Here is a 17,765-nt window from a genome sequence, read left to right as displayed (position 1 = left end):
GTTTGGGTTTCAGTTGTTTAGGGGTTTCAATTTGTTGCCCAATTCGAGTTCAAGCGGGCGCAAAGGATTGGCTCAAAAATCATGTCAAATTTAGAGATGATTCAGCAAACTAATGAATATCGATATGATCTTCAACTTAATCACATATACAATCTAATATGTGTGAGGTTTATAAAAAGTCTTGATGTAAGTACATTACATACTTCAACAAAGATATCAAAGGAGAGTTCGGTTTCATTCGGTTTTACTTTTTGTCAAAACTGAAATTACTATTCGGTTCAATTCGATTTGTTTGTTTTGCAATTTGTTAAGGAGAAACACAATAATCTAGAGAGTAAAGCTTTCAACGTATTTGAGCCTAAAGTTGGGTTTACCTATCATTGGATTGAAATTAGACTAATAGTTAACTTGGAATTGGATTTGAAAAATAAATAACCAACATAAATAAAAAATTATGTCTTATTCAGTTCGATTCGGTCCGATATTAAAACCATTGAAACCAAACCAATAATTTTTTGTTTGGTTTGATTTTCATTTTTTTTTTTTTTCAATTCGGTATTCTACCCAATTTCTTTCTGTTTTCGATTTTTGGAGCCCACCTCTAAAAGAGATGCAAGTACTACTTGTTGAACAAGCCTACAAATGTATATTTTGTTACACGCATATTATATGTTTTTTTTTTTTTTTTTTTTTTTTGTCAAACATATAATATATTAATTTAACAGTTGAAATATTAAACTCAAAAGTTGCCTTGCAGAAAAAGTCGGAAAATAAGTATAAGAGTGAGCGTGGATTACCAATACCAATACCATCCAATCCATTGGACCTTATCCATAGTTTCGCACCCCCACCAGTCGGTCAGCTCAAAAGTCGATCAATCCATAAAACCATTTCCCTAATTTTCTTCCTCCCCATCGTAATCTTTCAGTTCATATCAGAAATAAAAGAAAACAAATATGTCATCTGCGGTTGAATTGCTGCCCAAAGAATACGGCTATGTAGTTCTCGCCGTCGTTCTCTACACCTTTCTCAATTTCTGGATGGCTGCCCAAGTTGGCCGGGCCAGAAAACGGTATGCGTAAATCTTTCTCTGTTTCCTCGTACTTACTTGAGTTCCGTCGAGTTGGCTAAAGCAGTGCGCTCCACTTATGTCTCCCCCTTTTATTCATGTAGTTTAGATGAATTTAGCGTAATTATCATTTGATTTCCGTATATTTTTGTTTAATTATGTGATTAATTGATTGGAATTGGACAACGACCGCCGCAGGTACAAGGTGCCATATCCGACCATGTATGCGTCGGAATCGGATAACAAAGATGCGAACGTGTTTAACTGTGTTCAGAGAGGGCATCAGAACTCTCTCGAAATGATGCCTATGTTCTTTGTGCTTCTGGTCTTGGGAGGTCTTAAGCATCCTTGCATCTCCGCCGCCCTTGGCTTCTTCTTTGCTTTTACTCGCTACTTCTACTTCAAAGGCTACGCCACCGGTGACCCCATGAACCGCCTCGCCATCGGGTATATATGCCCTCTTTCCACTAATTTACAATCTTGCCAATTACCCTAGCTAATTTAATGATACATCAATATATATAGGTTGTTATTTGCATTTTAAAATAGTCATCGTGCGTTTGTTTTTTTTTTTCTTTTGAATTTTGTGTATATATATATATATATATATATATAGAAATTTGAGATGAGAAGAGTATTGATCAACTAATAGGATCTTTTGTGTAGGATTGTGATTTGAATGATACGTTATGAGATTGTATCTATAGAGCGACAATACATTTTATTTTTTATAATATCGTATGGACGATAAATATAGACCAAATGTACTTTCCTATTAATAAGATTTCACTTAACAATTCTACAAATTGTTATGTGACCGGTGGAACCGTAACATGTCAGACTTGATTTACTCTTTTTTATTGCAATGACAGGAAATACGGGTTTTTGGCTATATTCGGGCTTATGGGGTGCACGATTTCGTTTGGGTTCAGTCTTCTTCTTCGAGGATAAAGAAAAGCCGAACAAAGCCCTCATCTCATACTCTCATGGCCGTGGAGGGCTTGCTCGCTCTTGCTATCTCATGTGCTCTGCTAGAAGGTCCTAGGGTTTTCCTTTTGTTTGTAGTATTGGCTTTTGAATAAGGAAGTGCAAGAGATAGGAAGGAAATAGTGTGTGTTGCGTTTTGTAGGTCTACTTTTGATGTCTTTATGTAATTGTAAACGTTTATGTATGAATTACACGAGTTTATAAACATTAGGTTAATTTTGCTTTAGTTGGTTAGGAATGTATGTCCACGGTTTGCAATCGAGTTTGAATCACCCCGCTAACAAGCGAGAATAGTTTATAACTAGACCTTGTCAATAGTTTATAACAAGGCCAATCTTAAAATTCACGACCATCAAATCCAATTGACTGCTTTTTGTTTTATATGAAAGACCAAATTTATTAAAATAAACAAACAGTATCCTACAAGACCAAGACCAATACAAGGCAAGGCCAGCAGGTGAGACCCAGAAACAAGAAGGAAAACAAAGAAAGCTTGCACCCAGCTGGGGAATAATTTGGTGACCATAACAGTTGTCAATTAGTGATAAATAACAATGGTTAGTATACAAAATGATATTAAAGTACCTTCTTGTTCCTGAGATATGTGCTCAAACAATTCATTATACATTGTCTCGTGTAGTGGCGGATTGAAGAATTTTGTTATCCCGGGGACGAGATGAAATGTGCATATACCACATTGGCAAAACTTTGAGGCATTTTGTCAAGCATATTGTCCCCTATAAAATTTGCGCTCATGAAGAATAACAAAAGACTTTTGGACAATTTATTGTGTAACGTTAGTGGTGAGCGGGGGCAATTGCATGCATTGGCTCCTATAGTCCTATGTGGATCCGTCAATAGCCTCGTATACAAGCTGACCCAAACACAATTGATGCCAAACTCTCTAACCCTTAGCGGTGGTGAGGTCATAAAATGGGTGACCCCAGCACCACTCTAGTCTCTTGCTAGTAATCTTTAAACCTAAGGGGTGAGTTTCTAGCTCCATGTCATCAACAATCCACAAATCAAGTGTGTACGTATTTTCATAGAGTTGTTAACTTCTCCCGCCTTTTCTTGTTACAAGTGATATTGGAGAGGCGAACATGGAACACAAGGTGTCAAGTAGATGCTCTTTTTGACCTCTTCAATTTGATTTTTTATTTATTTTTTTATTTTTTTTATCATTGTAAGGGAAGTCATTTTTTTTTTTTTCATTTCCTTCAATTGAGAACTCCCTTTCCAATTGCATCCAGGATTGGTTTTGAAAAACTGTGATTTGGCTGGATCAAACTCATCTTCACCGATATAGATAGAATTGCAAGAGATCATTTGTCAAAGAGTAAACTCTTTGACTGCCTCCATGCAGTAGCTGATAAATCTTACCAGATAACACTGTTTTAGCCAACTTAGCCTCACCCACGTCGTTCATGGTTTTCATATTTCGAAACACAAATGGAATGCAAAATCCCAAAGTATAAATGCAAATAGTTGTACACAGAAAATCCTAATACATTTCATTTGAAGTACTGTGAAACAAAAGCCTAAAAGTAGTTTTATTGGAAGTACTTCCAATGTGCCAGAAGCTCTGGCCAAACAGGGCCTCAAAACAACCCAATAAACATAACAGGAGAAAAAAATGTGAATTTGCGACTTTATTCGAATAACATAAAACCATCCTCACTTCTTCAGGAGCAATGAACTGCATTGTGCCATTATCTTTGAAGCTCTTGTGATCGAATCAGTCATATAGAAATTCTCGATAGCAGTCCCAAATGGGGTCGAATCCACCTTCTGAGTGGACTCAGGCTTAATCGATGATGGAAAGGTAGCTGGCTCTCTCTCGTCTACTTGCAAAATGTTTGGTGCCACTGTCCTAATCCGCGATCGGATGGCCCCAAGTGTATCATATGGCAGCCGTACACCTGCCACCTCAGATAGAGCCCGAATAATCTTCCAGTCATCCCTGGCATCACCGACAGTCGGAACTGCAGGTACTGTTTGCTGAGAGCACCCTTCAGTGTTTACATATGTCCCTTCCTTTTCACTGAATGCTGCTGCAGGAAGGATGACATTAGCACGATACACACCCCGGTCCCCATGATGCCCTTGATAAACCACAAATGCATCACTTGGAACCTTCTCCAAGCTGATATCATCAGCGCCCATCAGGTAAACAAACTTTGCAGACTCGATGCTGTTTCCAGATTCTGGCACAAGTCCAAGGTCAAGTGCTGCAGCCTGGGCTGCTTTGAGAAGCAGTACATTGAATCCATTCCAATCAGGCCTTACAAAATTAGCGTATTTTCCAATGGCTTCAACAGCAGAAAAAATTGCATCCTTGTCTTTCCTCTCAAAGACCCCAGCACCGACAATGATAGCAGGGTTTTTGGCATTTGTGAGGACTGAGGAAAATGGGTGACGACACTCAGCAATTTCTTGAAGTGTCTGAGGGCCTGTGCCAAGATGCTCATGTTCGTAGTTGAAATCAGCTGGAGGGCCAACATACCCAACCTTGGCATGGGTAGCTTGCACAGTCTTCCGGATTCTAGCATTTACGATAGCAGCTTCTACCCTTGGCTGGTAAATATAATATGACAGTATGAATTAAAACACAAAACACAATGAATCCACTCATGATCAAAGACCCCCACTAGTCCCTACCTATCCATCCACTAATCCTTAGCATGTCATACAAACATGTAAGAGGCAGGTGGAAATCACTTAAACTGGACCGCAAAAATTATGATTAGATGACCATAAACATACCTGGGTACCAACCAACAGAAAAGCATCTGCTTTCTCCAGACCAGCGATGCTAGTATTCAGAATATATCCAGATCGAAGATCAGCGTCACAGTTTGAACCATTTGCTTCACACCAGACATTGTTTGACCCCATTTTATTTAAGAAGTCCTTCAGTGCCATCATGGACTCAGCATCAGATAGCTGGCCAGCAACCCCAACAATCTCCTCTGGTTTAACTTGATGAGCCATCTCGGCAACTACAGCGAGGGCATCCCGCCAGCTCACAGGCTTAAAGCGCCCATCAGCACCACGAATCATAGGGTCATTTAACCTCTGCCTCTTCAGACCATCATAACAGAAACGAGTCTTGTCTGATATCCATTCTTCATTTATGTCCTGCACGAGGTAGTAAGCAAATACATTATACAAAGGAAGTATTACTATAAAAGGGTGGTGGATGATAACACCCGTATGTTTTACAATTCAGTGTCTATTAATATGTGGCATATGTGGTGCTAGAGCGCTCAAGTAGACTGGCAAATTTTATGACGTGCATGTAATTAACATCCAATAGGAACTCAAATGGTGTTAAAGAAGAATTCAATAACATGGGGGTAACTTGCAGATTTAAAAAGCATCAACACTCATCAACACTGATGGCAAACTTAAAAGCAAAATATATGGACTCACGACAGTTGAGATAGATTCAGAACAACAGAGACCGAATCAAAACATGACAGGAGCAGGCATTCAAGGTTAACACTAAAAGACCGGACTAGGATAAATTTCTTGACTCGGACATAAGATTAGGTTGCAATTAAAGTGTTTTGGGTAGTCCAAATGTAGCTCCTATGAATCATCAGGACTCAAGAAGACAATTAGTCAAAAGATCAAAAACATGAAGTTCATGGCTGAGAAGTAGGCCTGTCACTAACAGTCAGGTCAATCAACCAACCCACAAACAAACAAACAAACAAACAAAAAGACAAGGCCAACTCTGCTTTTTGGACCGCCGATCTGAAAAAGTGCAACCAATTGAAATCTCCAATAGTGCAAAGAGCACAGGCTCCTAGTGAACAACTACATTACAATTAAAATAAAATTGCAGAGAAAGAACCATCTCTCAAATACAGAAGCAAACCCTCTTACAATTACATGCTCAAAACTCACTGTATTACTTTCCACCAAAATAATCCGATACTAGCCATCACAGATCTTCTCAGTAACATACCCTCGTCCCACCCATAAATATATGCATACTGAGGCAAATATATAGTACAAAACAGATGGTTAACGCTAACACAAGTGTTAACACTCCAGTTAGTGATAATCCATGCTAGCACCAGTGACTTAGGTGGGGCTTTTGGCCTCCAACATCCATCTCCTATCCGCCCTAGACAAGACCAGCACTACACCCATTAATCAAGTTAATAAGGACAATAGCTCCTGAACATCCAGAGCATTCAAATTCCAATGAAACCCAAATTTCTCGCTGAAAGGAAGATGACAGGAACTAAAGCACGCCTACCATGGAAAAGAAATGAGAGTAATGATCTGTACAGTCTAGGAATAGAAAGGCATATGCAGAGAAAGAATTATCTCTAACAAATGCAAACCCTCTCACAGAGATAATCACATTCTCAAATTCATCGTATTAGTTTCCACCAAAATAACCCAGATAATAGACATCACACAACTTCTCAATACCATACCCTCCTCCCACCCACCCAAAAACATATGCTATGTCTAGTACAAAAACAGATGGTTAATGCTAACACAAGTGTTAACACTCCAGTGAGTGGTAAACCACGCTAACACCTATGCCTTAGGCGGTACTTTCGGCCTCCAACATCCATCTCCCCCATCCACCCTGGACAAGACCAGCACTACACCCATTGACCAAGTTAATAAGGACAACAGCTCCCGAACATCCAGAGCATTCAAATTCCTATGAAACCCAAAATTCTCGCTCAAAGGAAGATGACAGGAACTAAAGCACATGGAAAAGATATGAGAATGATGATCTGTACAGTCTAGGAAAAGAAAGGCATATGCATTAAACCCCACCCACCTCTCTTATCAAAACCTCACCCTTTCCCCATTACCCACTGAAACTGGCAGCAAGAATAAAACAAATTAATGCCTTGAATAATGTCTTCCCATGAGCTTTTCTGGAGCCTAGTGACAATAATTAAGTCCCAAACATCTACATGCAGCCCATATTTAAGTCCCCAAAGAGTTAAGGCCCCTTTGTTTGAGGTGTTTATCCTTAATTTTCACCTTCTCATTCACCCTTCAGAACAATCGAGCTTTAGGGCCCAACCCCTCCATTGAGCCTCACATTTGGAGAGCCCCAATCTTCTTATGGAACCCACTGTTTTATAAGGTTTTCAAGGTGAAGGGTGAGGGGCCACTTAGTACTACGGTCTAGTGGTATTCCTCTTCACTTGTAAGTGAAAGGTCTTAGGTTCGATTCTCACCAAAGGCGAATTTGAACCAAATTATTGCAAGCCTATTGTGAGGCTTAGCCCACTCCCCCACCCCCTTAGTGTAGATGGTATCGTTTGTTCATAAAATAAAATAAAAAGGTGAAGGATGAGGAAAGCAAGTAAGTGAAGTTTGACTTGTCAACTTCCAGATGAATAAAACAAACGATCCAATTAACAGGAATAAAAGAAATAATTAATGATTCATCAATTATCAGAACTGTTTTATCTCAGCTACCTTGGCACTTGAATTTATACATATTTGAGAAATTAAAAATGACTAATATCAGCCCTTACATCATACGTTAAAAATCTTAGTCTATGCAAGTTGTAAGTTTTGAAGTTTAGTGTAATCATCATTGGCATATATTAGTAATGCAGAAACCTAGTCTCAGAGATAACAATCATCAAAAGTAGTCTAATAAAATCTACCTCATTTAATCGTGGGACAATGCGCAAGACCTCTGGACCTCGGCTATCAATTCGAATGTTGGATCCAACAGCATCAGTAACATCAATGGTCTCTGTTCCCTTTAATTCCCAATTTCGAGCTTTAAATGCAAACGGTTTTGAGGTTAGGGCTCCCACTGGACAGATATCTATCACATTTCCGGAAAGCTCACTTGTCATAAGTTTTTCGACGTAAGTCCCAATTTCCTCTCCGCTGCCACGACCTAACATGCCAAGGTCCTGAACCCCCGCAACCTCAGTTGCAAATCTGACACACCTGTTCAACCAAACGCACTTTCAATATCAGAAGCTTGCAACTACAAATAAAACAAGAGCTCTATCCAAGTCGACGAATGATGCAACTGTTTTCTGATATATCAAAAATTTATTATAAGAAGGTGATAAACTTAAACCCTATCAACGATGTGATGTACGTTGTTAATTTGAAAACCTACTCTACCTAAAGAAAACATCATGGACTACATGATTTCCGAATGTCATAACTCACTGTCAGATGCAATACACTAGGGATAGACTAGCAACTCTTAGAAATTGTGTACATTTAAAGGTAAAACTACGACAATATTTAGCATCACCAAAAATACACTAACACCAAACAACAAAAGGATCAATCATTCAGTAGCTCACTGTCGAATGCAATAGACTAGGGATAGACTAACAACTCTTACAGATTGTGTACTTTTAGAGGTAAAACTGCGACAATATTTAGCATCACTAAAAATACATAACACCAAACAACAAATAGATCGATCATTCAGTAACTCACTGTCGAACACAAAACACTACGGATAGACTACCAACACTTAGAGATTGTGTACTTTTAGAGGTAAAACTACGACAATATTTAGCATCACTTAAAAAATGAGTATTTTTTTAGAATAAAAAAGATTACACTAGAAGAAAATTTTACCAAAAAATCATACAGTTCACTAGAACTGTAGTGAATATTTGGTGTATAAGAAGAGGTAATGCTGGATTCTGACCTTGTACATTGAATACACCGAGTCATTACAGTCTTCACCAAAGGACCAAGATTCTTATCAACTACGGATCTCTTCACCTCAGTAAAACGGCCGCGATCAGATCCAAATGCCATAGACTGATCCTGCAGATCACATTCTCCTCCCTGATCGCAAATTGGACAATCCAAGGGATGATTCATCAGCAGAAACTCCATCACCCCTTCTCGAGCCTTCTTTGCTATTGGTGTATCGGTCTTAATTTTCATGCCTAAGAAGAAACTTTTGTCAAAAAATCATAACTTTATGCACAAAAAGATAAAGTAAAATTTAATTCTACTGTAACCACAACCAAATTATGCCATAGCCAAACAATGTATTGCTCAACTAACAAAATATCATATCAAAATCAAAATGTTACTGTGAATCCAAAAACAATAATCAGAACCTCGCAAAATTGTGCACTACGGAAAATCCTAATGTGAAATAGAATCATAATTCACACTTCTACGGAGGAAACATGTAACCCCAATGGTCAATTAAGTTATACACTAAAGAGATTAGGAATTCGACAAACAGAAAACCCCGAAAGAAAGTCCGAAAATCGGAACTTTGAAGCAACAAACAGCTAACACAAGCTGAAAAAGGAGGTTAGAGGGGAACCTAACCAGGCATGGCAGGCATGGCACAGGAGGCGACGGGCTTCGGGGACTTCTCAACCTCAACAAGGCACATACGGCAGTTACCGGCAATCGACAACCGGCTATGGTAGCAGAATCTAGGGATGTCAACGCCGGCGACCTCACAGGCCTGCAACACAGTAAATCCCTTGGGGATTTTGACGGGGTATCCATCGACAAAGACCTCGATGGCATCTTCGGGATTCGGGAAGTGGACACGGGCCCCGCCCACAGGGGTTCGAGGAGGGAGATCCGCGGGGGGGTCGGGCTGGGCCGCCGCCGCTGATTGGTCGGCGTTCTGGAGCTCCGGCGTGGTTGAGACCGCCCTGTGGAAGGAGAAGAAGGGTCTGGGGTTCTGAGAGCTGAGGAGCCTTGACGCTGTGGGCCTCAGGGCCCTCGAAGCAAGCGATCCCAACCCCATTGCTGTCGATGATAGCTCGCACTCGCAATGTGTTCGATTTTGCTACTTTCAGAAGCTCTGTGAGCTATGAAGACGGAGAGAAAATTAGAAATGGAAGGTGTGGTCGTTGCGTCGCGACGTTGGAAGTGGAAACTCTTTGCCAGATTGATTAACGAAAGAAGAGGCCCATTGAGAGCCCATTTGTTTTGTAGAACCCAAAGGAGGCATACGCACTTTACTTGCACGGAAATTCCACACAAGGCAACAGAAGAATCTAGCGGTTGGATAAAGAATTTTTAGGAGGTGTGTTCAATTGGAATTTTGAGGGATTTTAATTATTTTAATGAATTTAGGAGGATTCAATCAGGATTTTAGATGATTATCTGAAATTCAATGTGTATTCTATTAGGATTTTAACATGGTTTATTAAAATTCTTAGAAATCTAAGTGTATTCAATTAAGATTTTAAAGAAGTTTATAACAATCTAGGTGTATTCAATTAGAATTTGATTTTAAATAATTTGAAGAAGTTGAGAAACTAGAGGGAATTGAAGAGATTTTTTAGTGTATTTTATGCATCTACAAATCTCACATCTCGCATAAGATTTTGAATTAATTGAATTAAAATTTGGTGCATTTTGATCCAAGTCCAAAATATTCAGCTTTTTTCAAATTAAGTCCAAAACATGTGAGGTAGATTATAAACAAAAACCTATTATACATATAGATAAACAAAAGTATTGTCTACCTCCATATATACCTATGATATAGGAAGGCAAATACTTTATACCTAGGAAGCAAATATACTCCACAAACTACGAGCAAAAACCTCTGGTAGAGGTTGATAAACATTTAATTTGAGATGAATTATCAAAAACAAGTGATATAGGTAGATAAGTTACTATTAATCTATAATACATAGAGTATATAATAGGGTAGATTGATTAAAATAAATAAATAAATAATCCTATAATACAGGTAGATAAAACACCAACGAAACCAAGTGTGACATTTGGATCACTTTCCCACACCATACCTTGCATATGAGCCACACTGTTTGCTTCACTTTAACCATGATTAAGGAAAAGGATCATCTTCAGATCCCTTTCCATCTGAGCCTACTTACCACATAATCCTGACCCTTGAAATTTGATCCAATGGTTAACAATAGGGAGTCCCATTAAAAGTTATAATAACTTTAAACGTTGGATTAAATTTCAAAGGCCATGATTAAAACGGACACAAGAAATTAAATGCAAAAAAGGTCATGCATCATTCAAAACAGCACCCAGGTAAAAGAATCATCATCAAATTATTGTAGAGCAGCAAGTACTATGATAATATGAACGAGTTTCTCTCAAAAAAATCATTGTGCAATCATCTGCAACTCATGGTGGAGCAACAGTGTAGCCTTCCATGCTGCAATAACTTTAAGCATAAATGGGGATAATACTCTCACTTGATGCCCAGCAGCAAACGCAATACTCACCTTCTCATCCTTCATAATCACCCCAAAATCACCCAACCTATAATTCCTACGAGAGAGTTTTAAGTTATTAACGAATTGGTTCAAATCCTATAATTATGGAATCATGTCCAACTATTAATCCTAAAGTTAAGGAATTATGTGTATTTACATATATAATAATTTATAATTAAGGAATCCCGTCTAACTATTAATCCTAAAGTTGAGGATAGCACCAGTGTTGCTGAGCAGACTCAACATGGTGAGGATGGCCCTGGAGATGCCGAGGATGGCGGTGATGGTAATGGAGGCGAGACACAACATGATATTATCGAGAGTTCGACCTCAAATAAGGATGATTCGTAGTGCCTTCACTTCCTACATGCACTAGTTTGTTGCATAGATGTTATGTGTTAAGTTAAGTGCCTGAGGGCTTTTTTGTGTATAGATCTTTACGACATTGCACCATTTATTTTGATGTTAAGTGCTAAGTATTTGCACTATCATTTATGAATGCTTGGCTATGTTCGAATAGATCCTCTGTTTGGATACAACCCATGACTTGAGTATAATTGAATGAATACACTTTGAAGATGTTTGTTTACTTGCATAGTCTTGTTGACAGATGCTTAGACTTTATTTCATGTTGAAAGCATTGATGTTGAAGCTTCGAACTCGAGTATGCGGTGTCATTTGAGTTGAGGTTTTGAGTTATAATTTTATTAGGTCGGAGTGAGACCAAGTGTTTCGGTGCTAGGAATGTAAAAGAGTTTGGATGAAGTTGTCTGAATCACCTTTTTATTAAGTTCGTGCCAAATGGCCTTCCTTACAAAGGATGTCAATTGGTTATAGCTCAACACTTATATAATGTGAGTCTACTTGTAATAGTACTTTATGTGATCAGTGTTCCATGGATGGCTAAAGGTCTTGCCATTGGAACTTTTGAGCTTGTAAGAGCCAGGGCAACTGATGCCAACAACTTCAAATGGTCCATCCCAATTTAGACTGAGTGTGCCTTCACTCGGGACTCTGTCACATAGTAGCTTTTTCTTCAATACCCAGTTCCCCATTTTGAAAAAGCGAGGTTTGACCGTAGAGTCATAGTAGTTGGAAACACACTGCTTGTAAACGATGTTCCTCAAGTAAGCTTGGTCCCTATGTTCCTCGACTAAATCTAAGTTAAGGGTGAGTTGTTTGTCATTTTCACTTTGCATGTAGTTCTTAACTCGGTATGTTGCTTACTCAAACTTAACTGGGACAACTGCCTCTGTACCAAAGGCAAGTGAGAATGGACTTTTTCATGTTGAAGTCTGATACGAAGTTCGATATGACCAAAGAACCTAGGGTACAAGTTCTGGCCAACAACATTTAGCCTTGTCCAAGCTGGTCTTCAAAGTGCGCTTGATTATCTTGTTGATGGCCTCAACTTGTCCATTAGCCTAGGGATGAGCGGGGGGGGGGGGGGGGGGGGGAGGGGCGAAACATAAGTTGATGTTGAACTTAGAGCAGAAAATCTTGAACTTCTTGTTGTCAAACTGCCGTCTATTGTCAATGACAATTGTATTGGGAATGCCGAATCAGCAAATGATGTTATTCCATACGAAGGCTTCTATCTTTGCATCAATAATGGTTGCCAAGGGTTTTACTGCAGCCCACTTTGTGAAGTAGTCAACTGCAACGATCGCATAACGACTTGCCCTTCCCCACAAGCATTAGGCCAAGGGCCAAGGGCTGATCATAGGAGTGAGAGGCTTAGAAAAGGGAATGAGGAATAGTTGCATAGCTTTGACATTTGTCACATAAGCGAGATATTTTGATGGCATCTTGGTGAAATGTTGGCCAATAATATCCCTGGTGAAAAGCCTTGTGTGCTAGGGACTGAGATCTAGCATGATCTCCACATACTCATTCATGTATCTCTCGAATGATAATTTCCCACTCAGCAGGTGTAAGACACCTTAAGTATTGCAGGGTAAAACCTTGCTTGTAGAGTTGGTCATTAATGATCATGTAGTAGGGAGACTTATATCAAATTTGCTTAGCTGTAAATTTATCATCTAAGGGATGCCATGAGCAAGGAATTTATAAATCAGGGTGATCCAATTATCCCCCTGTTGTAAGTTGCATACTTCCATGGTAATGGTGCTTGGTGCTACCAACAACTCGACATGAATGTTTCTTCCAACCTCGTCTTCCATTGTAGAGGCAAGGCGAGCCAAAGCGAGCTAAGGCATCTGCATGACTATTTGCTACTCAAGGGACTTGGGTGATTCAGAGAAGGGTGTACCACCAATGATAGAATATATCACGTTCACCTGGCGTTGGTTACGGTTATCCTTTGGAGTGTGAAGAAGAAATTGATCAATTTTCTCTTCGCGTGCCAAACCTTCAATATGGTCATAGAGGGTGATACACTTCTCGCTGTCATGGTCATTATACTCGTGGTAACAGCAAAACATGCTCGTGTTCTTCGTGGACTTATAATCTGGCTGTCTGGGCTTTAGCTTTGGTATCAAGTAGGTAAATAGTTGGGCATGTGGCATTTAAAGGTGTGTATATCTCATACCTGGGGTAGGGTCTGTCTTAACCTACACTTGGCCCATTGCATTGACTGCCTGAGGGCTGGCATTATTGTAGCGATACCCTTAGTTATCGTGATAGTGTCCCATACTCTTCTTACTAAAATGAGACTGTTGAGGATGGAAATATTTCTTCTTGCCTTGAGATTGATATGTGTGTTTTTCCGGTAACGCGCTAGGTAAGGCAAGGGGAGATGCAACAGCTGTCTGGAAGGTCGAGGTTTTCTAACTTGGTTGAATCTGGCTCCTATTTCCCACTTGTTAATAAGGGATAGCCATGAGGGGTTTCCTTTGATATGTCCTTGCCTTGGCGAATGCAGGGTTGTAAGCCTGTGCCATCACCTCAGAGTAAGTCTTCCAAGTGTTGGCATTAATCATGTACTTGAAGAAACAGTCACGTAGACCTGTCGTGAAGGCTTTAAGGGCAGTCTTGTCATCTACCTCAGCGCAATAAGAATACTCATAGCTAAAGTGGCTGACATATTCACGTAGTGACTTGCCTGGCTTCTGCAAATAGTGTACAAGTCATCTGCAAAGTGCAAGCAATTGGTTTGGAAAATGTGTTGAGAAACAAACAATTTCTTCAGCTCCTCAAGGAAATCTACCGTCTCAGATGGAATGCGGCAATACCAGTTCAGAGCTCCACCAAAGAGGGTGGAGCGGAAGAGAAGACATCGTTCTTCATTAGTATGCATCTGGTATGCCATAGTGGACTCAAAGAGGTTAAGGTGTTCAATCGGATCCTCCTTTCCGATATATAGTTATAAGCCTAGCTTTTACTTTGTCTTTGCTTGGAGATGCATGTCAAGGATCCTTCTTGTAAGAGGGTCGGTCCTTGGTTGGTTCCAATCAGGTATCTTGCCTTGATGTTCGGCCTTCAACTTGTTTACTTCCTCAAGAAGTTGTAGGACAATAGGGTCCTGAGTGGAGTCATGTACTACTGGAGCCTTCCTAATTAAGTTTCCATCACCTTTTGGAAGTAGGGAAGTTTGATCAATGGCATCTGGTCTTTCCTTGGATTCACCATACTGGTTTTTAAGGCATGTATGTCAGAAGACCTCCGAGTCCTCTATACCCTCATGTTCCTCTAGGACTTGTCGCTCCTTCCTTGGATTGTTAGCTAGCCTGGGTCGTGGTAGAAGACCGAGTCTTTCAAAAACCCTTGGGTCATTGATCTTTAAGCTTATGCGGATGGGGTTCTCTCGATGTTGCCTCGGGAAGTCTTGACAGTCACGATAAACAGTTTTCGATCATTCCACTCCCTCTGCAAGGAGGTGCCTCCTTCTGCAAGGAAGTGTCTCCCTCCACTTCTCTTGCTTCGGGTCGAAGTAACTGGGTTGAAAGAAGTCTCACGTTGATCAACACATTGATGAGTAGCTCGCTCCTCATTAGGAATATCCATGTTGAAGACTGATGACTCTCCGTGTTGGGGGGTACCCAGGTGATGGTTGACGTTCATAAGGACAATGGGCTCATGTAACTGAGTATGCCTAGCCTTATGGAGCATTTTGAAAAGCTTCTTATACTGCTCATGAAGGATTTCATTATTCATTGCTCTCTTGTTGTTCTGAGCCTCCAACTCTTCAACTTTAGCTTGAAGAGCAAACTTCCTTCGTTCTTTCCTTCTCTACCTTATACTAGGCACAAGGGGAGTGTCATTCTGTGTGATGTGGCTTCCTTCGCTACCCACGTTGGAGAGGGATGCCTGGTCAAATGAGAGTGTACGAACGATGGAAACTAACTTGACAAAGCTGAAGAGAGTAGGAATGAAGTTTCTTTTCCCACAAACAGCGCTAAATGTTGATGCACAAAATCAATGAGACTTTGGAACAATATAAAATGTCAAGTTTGTAACCTTCGCTCGGTTGCTCCGGTCACTTGGTGAGGATAATACGTAAATAGATAAATATAAGGAAGCAAACATAAGATGTACGTGGTTCACCCTAAGTCTGGCTACGTCCACGAAGTAGATGAGTTCTCATTAATAGTGAGGGGTTTACATAAATACATAAGTTTAAGTATAACTATCATCATTGGGTTTTAATGACTAGTTTAAATACAATAATGACATTAGAGATTAATTGTAGGAGAATGGCCTCCTTTTATAGTTAAGGAGACAGCTTCTGTCCGCAGTCAATGTGAGACTCTATGAGCTTTATTCTAACGTTGACATATGTCATGTGTGATTGGTCTCCTGATTGGAGGGAAACTCTTGTGCTTTGACAGCGGTGCCTCAGCATGAACCCCTCAGTGGGTCCTTGAAGGTATGACGTTGATCGGTGCTTGGTAGTTTCGAGATTGGTCAAGTATGGTGCAAAACAAAATTTAATCCAACAGTCATATGATTTCGAATTTTGGTGATTTTTAGTAAACATGATCTTTGAGGTAAGATATAATAGATAGATGGTTGAATTGTTGAAATACATTATGAAGCAGGCCTAACAAAAAATTGTGTCAAAAAGTGTGTCAAAAACATATGTTCTTGGATCCTAACCAATATATGTATATATGTATATGTGTGTATAATACATACAGGGAGGCCTTCTTAAGCGGCATCATTTTTTACTATTTCATGAAAAGGGATCACAAGTGGGCCCAACCATGAATGGAATCCAAAGATCAGAATTGTTCAACTTTCAGGATCTTATTCAACCATAGTCCTTACTAACAATTTTAGATTTCAATGATTTTTGGATGATTATTAGATGGGGATTTAAAAACTAAACAATTTGGACTACTGAACTTCATTGTGGATTGTTTGGACAATGGTATTCCTTTCAACTACTCATCCTAAGTGATCCCTTTAAGAAATGGGTCCTAATCCTATACATAGATACACACACGCGCGCACACATTTATCATATGGATATTTAAAGGGAGTTTTAATGAAAAGGGCTTGGACCAACAAATATTTAACAAAAAACTATCTCAAAATGTTATTTAACCAAAATGGCTCAAAGTTTAATAAAAACCATCCAAAACTAAGTGTCCACCAACACCGTGTCGCCATAACCCTCCCCAAGAACGACAACGACAATAGCAAGACAGAGGATCAGAAATTGGATTCGATGAAATCGGGCGTTGAATCGTAGTGATTTCGATTACCTTGTGATTGTTCTGTTTGTGTCTAAGAGTCTGCCTGTAAACTGTTTGATGAAATGCCTGCATTGTTGTAGACATTAGTTTTTGGTACTGTTGTGAAATGTCGAAAACCTTTGCTTAATTCAGTGTTTGTTTGGTATGTATTAGTTGTAAAAGGATAAAGGCTGCAGGATTGCTTGTCTTTGACCCGCAGATATTACAAGGTCTTCTGTTTAAATTCACCTTGTTGTGCTCTTTTTTTATTAATTATCAGCAACCTCAACCCAGCACAAAACCGTCATAATAACTCACTGTCTTCCTATCAAATCGAATTCCCCCATTTTAAAAACAACCAAATCAAAGTTCAAATCAAAGTTGAAAAAGGAAGCATTCATTGGAACAAAGTCGCCGAAACAAGTTCAAAGAAGTTTAATGGCAGAAACTGACGAAAAAGTTTCTGAAAAAAAAGAACCAAAACATAAAATGGTTTCTAGAGAACCCAAAACATAACACTGTTTCTGGAAAAAAAAAAAAATCAGATACAATGTTTGTTTTGTCTGCATACAAACAAACACTGTATCTGGAAAGAAAAGAACCAAAATCCAGAAATAGTGACTTAAATTCCAGAAACAGTGATTTAGATTCCATAAACAATTTATGTTTTAACTTTTGACTGTTTCTTTTCTTTCATGCATCAGTTGATTATATTTAAGAAACATGATGCTTATTTTGCTTTGAATCCAAATACAGTGAATTTCACTATTTTTTTTTTCTAACTTACATTTAAGAAATAGTGTGTCTATTTCATTTGGATCCAGAAATAGTGACTTAGATTCCAAAAAC

At 39.3% G+C, this 17,765-nt stretch overlaps 2 protein-coding genes across 2 annotated transcripts; one reads left to right on the top strand and one right to left on the bottom strand.

Moving 5' to 3' along the window:
- The first annotated feature begins 811 nt into the window (after positions 1-811).
- On the top strand, positions 812-2,280 carry LOC137740309 (uncharacterized). Its single transcript, XM_068480171.1, has 3 exons — positions 812-1,072; positions 1,268-1,516; positions 1,942-2,280. The coding sequence occupies exons 1-3, from the start codon at positions 957-959 to the stop codon at positions 2,018-2,020; spliced, it is 444 nt and encodes a 147-aa protein (XP_068336272.1). The 5' UTR covers positions 812-956; the 3' UTR covers positions 2,021-2,280.
- A 1,234-nt stretch (positions 2,281-3,514) lies between these two features.
- Positions 3,515-9,955, bottom strand: LOC137739350 (NADH dehydrogenase [ubiquinone] iron-sulfur protein 1, mitochondrial). Its single transcript, XM_068478909.1, has 5 exons — positions 9,386-9,955; positions 8,742-8,988; positions 7,720-8,014; positions 4,823-5,197; positions 3,515-4,633 (listed from the first exon to the last, which is right to left on the bottom strand). Exons 1-5 carry the CDS (start codon positions 9,816-9,818, stop codon positions 3,734-3,736), a joined length of 2,250 nt encoding a protein of 749 aa, XP_068335010.1. The 5' UTR covers positions 9,819-9,955; the 3' UTR covers positions 3,515-3,733.
- Between the last annotated feature and the right edge of the window lie 7,810 nt (positions 9,956-17,765).

This window comes from Pyrus communis, chromosome 7 (assembly GCF_963583255.1).
Source record: "Pyrus communis chromosome 7, drPyrComm1.1, whole genome shotgun sequence".
In the NCBI taxonomy this organism is placed as follows: Eukaryota; Viridiplantae; Streptophyta; class Magnoliopsida; order Rosales; family Rosaceae; genus Pyrus; species Pyrus communis.
This window is presented reverse-complemented; position numbering and strand designations above follow the sequence as displayed.